The sequence below is a fragment of the Vicia villosa genome, linkage group LG1 (genome assembly GCF_029867415.1).
Source record: "Vicia villosa cultivar HV-30 ecotype Madison, WI linkage group LG1, Vvil1.0, whole genome shotgun sequence".
Classification (NCBI taxonomy): Eukaryota; Viridiplantae; Streptophyta; class Magnoliopsida; order Fabales; family Fabaceae; genus Vicia; species Vicia villosa.
The window spans coordinates 249523543-249532672 of record NC_081180.1 but is presented as its reverse complement, the minus strand read 5'-3'; the positions used below and the strand labels follow the sequence as shown (position 1 = coordinate 249532672).

Genomic DNA, 9130 nt, shown 5'->3' with positions numbered 1-9130 from the left:
ATGGTCCACACACATCAGAGTGCACTACTCCCAGAGCATGATTTGCTCTTGGAGCAACTTCTGATACAAATGGCAATCTGAGTTGTTTGCCTTTCATGCATACCTCACATGACTTCTCAGGCTTCACAATCTTTGGAATGCCATGTACAAGCTTCTTAGAACTTAGATGTCCCAGACTTCTATAGTTCAGATGCCCCAACCTCTTATGCCACAGCTTACTATCACCTTCTGAGCCTTCTGCACTCAGACACTCTGTTTCAGCTGTTTCTACATTCACCTTGAATGTTCTGTTGCTTCCCTGTTCAGATTGCATAATCAACTTCTGATTGGAATCATACAACTTCAAGAAGTTTTTCTTCATAACAACTGAGAAACCTTTTTCAATGAGCTGACCCACACTCATCAGATTGCTTTTGATTCCAAGAACATACCAAACGTCTTTGATCAGAACATTCTTCCCATTCTTCACTCTGACTTTGACATTTCCCATTCCTTCTGCATAAAGGTACTTGTCATCAGCACATCTGATTTTTGTCCTCCTTTCAGAGTCAAAATCTATCAGCCATTGTTTGTTTCCAGTCAAGTGATTTGAACACCCAGTGTCCATATACCACCACTCTGACAAACATCTTCCGTCAGACTCTGAAGCCATCAATAGCACAAGTTCATCATCTGAAACTCCTCTGGCTATATTTGCTTCTTCTGATCTCCTTCCTTTGTTTGCCAAACGGTCTCTAGCAAAATGGCCAAACTGTTTGCAACAGTAACATTAAACTTTCTTCTTCTCCTTTCCCTTCTGATATTTATTCTCATCAGAAGTTGAGGCTTCCTTATGGAATCTATCACCATGTCTATTCTTGGACTCTGACCAAGAATGCTTCTGGTCCTTCTTGACAAAAGAAGCTTTCAGAGCTTGCTCAACTTCCCTTTCAGAAGTTCTTTCAGTCAGACGCAACTCTTGTGCTTCTAGACTGCTTTGCAACTCTTCTATTCTCATGGTTTCCAGATCTTTAGAATGTTCAATAGATACAACAATATAATCAAATTGAGGAGTAAGTAACCTCAATATCTTCTCTATGATTACTTGTTCAGAAAGGGTTTCTCCACAAGCCTTCATCTCATTAGTGATCAAAATCACTCTAGAGATATACTCAGAAACTTTCTCATTGTTCTTCATCTTGAGATTCTCATATTGCTTTCTCAGGGATTGAAGCTTCACCTTTTTCACTGATGCGTCACCACTGTAACACCTGACCAGTATATCCCACACCTCCTTTGACGTCATAGAATCAGCAATCTTCTCAAACACACTCACATCCACACACTGATGGATGAAAAACAACGCTTTCTGATCTTTCTTCCTCGTTTCTCTTTGCGCATCTTTTTGTTCTTCCGTTGCATCCGCTGCAACCGGAACATATCCTTCAGTGACAAGATCTAGAACATATTGAGCACCAAATAATACACGCATTTGAATCATCCATCTATTCCAGTTTTTACCATCAAGAATTGGAAGTTTGGTATTCAAATTGCTTCCACTCATCTTTAAACTTGTGCAGATAAAAAGATTTCACTCACACTCACACAGTGTTTCCCAACACAACTTTGTTTCCCGGAAACAAAATCAATCACACAGTCACACAAACTCACGTTCACTCGTGTTTCCCTGTGTTTGGAATCGGAGCTCTAGATACCAATTGTTGGTGCACAAGAATAAAGATGATAACAAAAAGAATGAACAAAAGTAATAACGACGCAAAAGAGATGAGAGAATAAATGTTGTATATTCTACTACTTGTGTTAATAAATGATAGCTACTACAAGGCTATTTATACAAAAGAAAAATTGCCACCTAAGCCCTAACAGACTAAACTTAGTGAACAAGTTTAAGGTACAAACAGTACAATACTACAAAATATTAAAGTACCCTTACTAACTAAATAGCTAAGCTAACAGGACCCAGAAGGTAACATCTTCTGGTCAACACTATCTTCTGAGTAACCATCAGAAGATCAGCCCACATCAGAACTTCTGATGCTTATCTTCTGAATATGAATTACTCTTCAATACTCTCAAGACTTCACTTGAAAACTTGAAACCAATTCTTCTTTTCCAATATTATTTTCAGTCTCTTTCCCTTCATGTTCATCATTCTTGTCAACAATGTTGCCCTCAATATTGCCATTGATGTCGTCGGTGTTCGACGAAACAACAATCTCAATTTCTTCAGATTCAGAAGTGATTTCTACATGAGTCACTTTCTTCATTTCTTTGCTCTTCCCCCATAACACCATGTACAATCCAACCATTATCAACACTGCTCCAATCACACTACAAAATGTACACATACATGTTTTAAAAATCAAATCATGATCAATACTATAATTAATTAGACACTAATCATATAGTTAAGTATAATAATTAATGTGTATGTTTACCTTCCTAAATATAAGTTCTCATCCAACATCAAAGAACCAGCAATGGCCACTAGCACTAACATCAAAGGGTTGAAAATTGAGGCATATAGTGGACCTCTCATCCCTACACACCATGCAATTATAACAATCATTAATCCAGAAACAACAACTCCCTAAAAAAAATAAAACCAATTAATTACCATATTGATATTTAACAAAAAAATTAAGATATTAATTCATAATTAATTAATTAATTAATTAGTAAAATTTTACTTACTGAATATACTGCAGTTAGAAGCCTAATACTCCAACCTAATCTCCATTGGCTCCAATCTTTCTCCATACAAAGGGCAAAAATTGTAGCTTGAGTTGCCCCCATTAAATTCATCAATGCTGAACTTGAAAAATGCCCTTGATATTCTTTGCTCATTTTAGCCTACAACAATTTCATATCTTAGGTTAAAATCGTAATTTAATCCGCAATTTAATGGAGTAAGAATCAAGATTTAGAGATTCAAAATGCAATTTGTATAAAAATATATATAAAATTTTTTAAAAAAATTTAATTGAATTCCAAAAAATATTCTAACTCCGTCAGTGATCTCTGTCGTCTGCACTATAACAGATTATAAATCATAATTATTATTATTTTATTTTTTTAGGATTTTTACCTGAATGATGAGCCATAATGCAAAACAGAAGCAACTTCCAAGACCAAAAAAGATACCCAACAATTTACTACCAGAGTCATCATTTATTATTCCATTTTTACCCTTATGCAAGAGATTAATATGGAAAGTCCAAATATTAATTTCAACACCTTTGAGAAATGTTAATATCATTGCCCCTCCAATTCCGGTAATTGTTCCCAACACCTTAGCCTTTCCTGATGCTCTTTGGAAATTCAATCTTTCATAACTAACAAAATCATAGCAAAATATAAATAAAAAAAGAAGTTAAATATCATACTATATCATTAATAATCTATGTCACATATATAAATAACGATATTATACGTGACGATAAATCTTAACTAACTTGTAACAATATTCAAGTAATTCGAATGAAACTCAAATTATTATTTTTAGAGAGTTGAGTTTTTAGTACGTACCCAAAAGAGACGGCCAAAATAAATGTGACTGCCGGAATGAGATTATAAACTGCGGAAGCAAATGTTGCGGATATCAATGTCAATGATTCATAGTATAGGTTTTGAAATAAACTTCCTCTGAAATTTTGTTATATGATTTTAGTCATGCAGAAAAAAAAAGTTAGTTAATATTCTTAGGAAAAAAAATGTTTGCATAATGTTACTTACCCAAATAATCCACAAAAGAATGACATAAAAACAACTCTCCATGTTAGCTTTGGTCTGTTCTTCCTGTAAATAAATAAAAATTAATTAACAAAGTTAGTAATTAATTAATTACTTAATAAACAAATATTATACACTATCGGGAGGGGACTGAAACCAACTGATACCAGAACTGACCCTGAACCAGATTTGTTGGTCCAGTGGTGAAAACCTAAATAAAAAAAAAACTATATATAGCAAGTTTAATATATGAATGCATGAACCTTTCAAAAAAGAGAGCAAGAGGAATGGTAGTAGCTGCTGCAAAAATGAGACGATAAGCCGTAAGAACCCTAACACTCATTCCATTGTTAATAGCAAGCTTGTAAAGAACATTAAGCGAAGCAAATGCAATCTGAACCGTTAACATCATCAAAGCTGGTTTCAATCCATGCATTATTTTTTTTATATCTCTCATTTTCTTGTACTATTGTTTTTCTCTCTCAAAATATATATGTACCTTTGCAGTTAAGAAATTAAATATTACATGAATGATATGAAGTTATATATAGAAGTTATATTGAACTGTTGAAGGGTAGTGATGAATAGTTTATATAAAGTGAATGGTGTGTAAGTACATGAATGCTTTTTGTTTTTTTTCAGTTTGGTCAAATATGCTACACAACATATGGAGTCATTAAATAAATAGTTTGAAATTAAAATTATGGGTTGAGGAAGTGAAATCTAATTTTGTTGTAACTACAATATCACATGTGATCAGGTGTACTTAGACATATAATGCTACTTCATAGGAGGAATGAGGATTTGACAAGAAAAGTTAACATTGGTTTCAAAGTTAACAGGTGACACATTTGATAATTTCTTAATTAACTTAATATTTATAAAATCAATTGTCTTTTGGTCTCTTTGATTGTTAAAGGAACGGAGTGTGTTTCCGAAAAGAGGGGTGAAGCTTAAATGATACGGTTTGGAATATAAAGATTTTGGCTTGGAAATGGTCTTTGTGCGGTAAAATTATCCATCCCAATTACTCTTTCTATCAGTTTTGTAAAGATCCTATTTTTTTTCACTCGTAGTGTAATTGGTGGGTAATTTTATTTTTTTGTTGGGTGTTGTCCGTTTTATCTTGTAAAAACGTTGAAGAACCCTTAATTCTCTTGTTTATATAATCCTTGTTTACAAAAAAAAAACCATCTCTTATAAAACCATAGAGAGATTGATATATTTATAATTTTTTTGGATGACAAACAGATATGGAAGTGCCCCTTTGGACACTAGTGTGAATAATAATTATTTAATGCTCATAAATTTGTTTTTATTTTTAATTTGTATTTAGTGGTATTACTACTATGTTATAAATATATTTAAAGGTTAAATATGTTTTTGGTCCTTAAAAAAAAATATTATAATCTCAAAAAAAATTAATGCTTGCAGTTTTAGTCTCAGTTGTTTTCTAAAAATATGAAAACTGTTTACTTACCCTTTAATTTTTAAATTATTTTTTTCATACATATTTAGAATACTGTAAAATATTTATTTACAAAACTTTAGAATTTTATTAAATGAGAAGAATTAAATATGATTTTTTAATTTAAAAAAGATAATAATAAAAGTACGTGCATAATAATTTTGTAGTTACCAAAGCATATATGCCACTTATTTTTGTAGAGATTAAATATCAAATTTGGTATTTTATAGAGACCAAATACATATTTAACCTTAGATATTTAAATGATTGGTTTCTTCAATACCTCCTACAATTTCACTTTGAAAATGACATCGTAAGCAGGAATCCTAAAACTAGGAATATATATATATATATATATATATATATATATATATATATATATATGTATATATATATATATATATGTATATATATATATATGTATATATATATATGTATATATATATATATATATATATGTATATATATATATATGTATATATATATATATATGTATATATATATATATATGTATATATATATATATATATGTATATATATATATATATATGTATATATATATATATGTATATATATATATATATATATATATATATATATATATATATATATATATATATATATATATATATATATATATATATATATATATATATGAGTATTTAAAACCGAACACGCCTTATAGAAAATCGCTAACCGAACCAAACTAAACAAAAAACCGCATTTGGTTCGGATTAGTTTGAGCATTTTTTTCGCAAAACCGCACGGTTTGGTTTAGTTTGCGATTGTATTTTGCAACCCGATCAAAACTAAAACAAACCGCATTATGTTACAAACCAAACTTTACTTAACCCACAACCAACTAAAATCAAACCTATTATGCTTTAATCTTACGATTACGAACGGTTTTTTCTTCCTCACATTTAGGTTTTCGGTTTCATCCTTCTCAAATCTTTCCTAAAAGTATCACACATTCTTTTCATCTTCTTTTCTAGGTACATCTCACTTCTTCTCTAATCTCTCCTCTATTATGTTCTTTATATTTCATCTTCTCATTTTTATGCTACTGTTCTTTTTTCCAATTACGTTTTTATCGCAACTCTTCTTTTATAATCTCTCATCTCTTCTATTATTTCTTTTTCACCTTCTTTAATCTCTCCTCTCCTCAATTTTTGTTGTTGTTTCATTATAATATTTTTTATTGTTTTGTTCTACTATTTTATGTTTTTTATTTCAGTTTTGTCTAATTTAATTTTTGTATATTAAATGAAAAAGTATTGTCCAAATATGATGAATTTTATTGTTATTTGGTAATGTATGAATGACTAAATATAAAGTTATTTTATCCTCGATACGTGTATGAATGTTTCAATAAAAATATTATAAAAAATTGAACCAACCAAACCAACCCAAATCGTATTGGTTTAGTTTGGTTTTATTTATAAAAGTCAACGGAAACAAACCGAATCAGACACTTTTTTCTCTTGCGGTTCAGACGATTTTTTGCGTCAAAATCGTCAAAACCGCACCGCGAACACCCATATATATATATATATATATATATATATATATATATATATATATATATATATATATATATATATATATATATATATATATATATATATATATATAATAGCTATCATAAAAAGCTTAAAGAAGTTGAAAATGTGGAAAGCCTTAAGAAAGATGAGAATATAGTCTTGAGAATATCGAATATGATTTTGTAGATCTATCCAAATATTAACTAAAGTAAAGGGTTATCTATGTTTCTGTTTCCTATAAAATTATCCGATTTTGTTTTTCATTCCTATAAAAAAATTGCATGTTTTACTCTTTATAAAATTATTATGTATGTAGTTTGACTCATTGCTGTTAAATCACTGCGTATTTTTGAATAATTATTTTGCAGAAATATTTAGAACGTTTTAAAAAGTTTCTTGAAAAAAACCAAACTCAAAATTTAATTTCGAAGTCGAAATTTTTATTACATTTTTTTATTATATTTTGAAATTTAAAAAATTTATATTTAATTTTTCATATTTTAAAAAAAATTAAAATTTGATAAATAAATATTTTACAGTACTCTAAACATGTATTAAAAAAATTTCAAAAATTTAAAAGTTAAAGGATAATTAAACATTTTTCAAAATTTTAGAAAACAACAAAGATTAAAACTGCATGCATAAATATTTTGTAGGGACCAAAATATATATTTTTTTAATTGAGACTAAAAATAACATTTATGATATTTATAAGGACAATATAACATATTTAGTTCTAAAATAGATATGTTAAAAAAATTAATTACATTTTATATATGAAATGTGAACTTTGCTCTAATATGTTTTAAATAATCTATCATTTTATTTGTTTTAGTATGCATTCAATATTTTCAAAAAATTAATGGGTACTTGGCAAAAGAGTTTTTTTAGATATTTTTTTAATTTTTAATGTATTTGAATGGCAAAAGAGTTTCGATAAACAAATTTTTATTTTTAACGTACCGGAACATGTGGCAAAAGAGTTTTGGTAGACAAAATTTTATTGTTAATGTATTGGAACACTTGACAAAAGAGTTTTGGACTTTTGGTAGAGAAGTTTTTAATCAATGTACCAGAATACTTGACAAAAGAGTTTCAGTAAACTAATTTTTAATGTACTAGAACACTTGGCAAAAGAGTTTTGATAAATTTTAATTTTTAATGTATTAGAACACTTAGCATTTCCCATTTTTAATTTTTAGTGTATCAAAACCTTTGACAAATGAGTTTTGATAGACAAATTTTTTAATTTTTAATATACCGAAATATTGAGCAAAACAATTTCGATAGGCAAATGTTTTTAGTGTAACGACACACTTGGCAAAAGAGAATTCTAACATACCATTTTTTTCTGTGTTTTCGAAAGTCCTAAAAAATGATAAAAAAAGTGAAAAATTGAGAGAAATTAATTATTTAAATAAATATATTTTAGTTAAAAATAAAATATTGTAGGGGTAGAGAAATAAATGAATGGTTACAGGATAAAGTTTTCAAACTATAGATCTTAAAATCTTATGAGAGCCCAATGACTACACTATTACAACTTGGATGGTCACATAATAAAATGTTGCGATTAGATTATACAATTTTTATGTGCACCCCAACAATCTTCTAAAACACCCAATAACTTTTCTTTTTACAAAATACACTTTACAGATTTTAGTTTGTTGTTTTCTTTCAATATTCTCGAATTTATAGTAAATATGACTTTATGATACACAGTTATTTTTAACAGAAAATCAATACCACATAGTTAGTTTTTATTATTAACCATAAAGATATTTTTTAAGACGAAAAATATGAACAATAAAGAAAAATTTTATAGTTTCATTTTTTAAATTATGTAAAAGTATATATATATATATATATATATATATATATATATATATATATATATATATATATATATATATATATATATATATATATAAAACAGGGACGTTTTGGTATTTCTTATGAGTCTTGTTAGGTGGTACATGTAGAGCTGTCAATATGGGCTACCCGGCCCTAAACGGGCCGATCCTAGCGGGCCCTGAGTTTTTCAGGGTTGGGCCAAAAAGGCCCGGTATAATATGGGCTCGAGATTTACTACCCGAGCCCGGCCCTAGATGGGCTTCGGGGCTACCCGGCCCTAAATGGGCTTTTTTATTTAAAAAAATTAAAATAAAAACTCCATAATATTTATTATAAATAAAATTAAAAATTATGTTATTTCAAACATAATATATTTTTAAGTACTATATTATCTCTTATAAATACTATAATGTGTTTCTAATACAACATATGTCTAAATTGTATAAAATAATACTTGAATATTTATTATAAGAGAAAAACAAATATAATATGATGAAAAAATGTTAATTATATTAATGTATAATATTTAAAA

General features: G+C 28.5%; 1 protein-coding gene across 1 annotated transcript; it reads right to left on the bottom strand.

Annotated features, from left to right (window-relative positions):
- Positions 1-1856: 1856 nt before the first annotated feature.
- LOC131625418 (WAT1-related protein At1g25270-like) lies at positions 1857-4203 on the bottom strand. Its single transcript, XM_058896283.1, has 7 exons — positions 3996-4203; positions 3736-3798; positions 3529-3645; positions 3089-3335; positions 2695-2853; positions 2439-2590; positions 1857-2331 (listed from the first exon to the last, which is right to left on the bottom strand). Exons 1-7 carry the CDS (start codon positions 4187-4189, stop codon positions 2073-2075), a joined length of 1191 nt encoding a protein of 396 aa, XP_058752266.1. The 5' UTR covers positions 4190-4203; the 3' UTR covers positions 1857-2072.
- Between the last annotated feature and the right edge of the window lie 4927 nt (positions 4204-9130).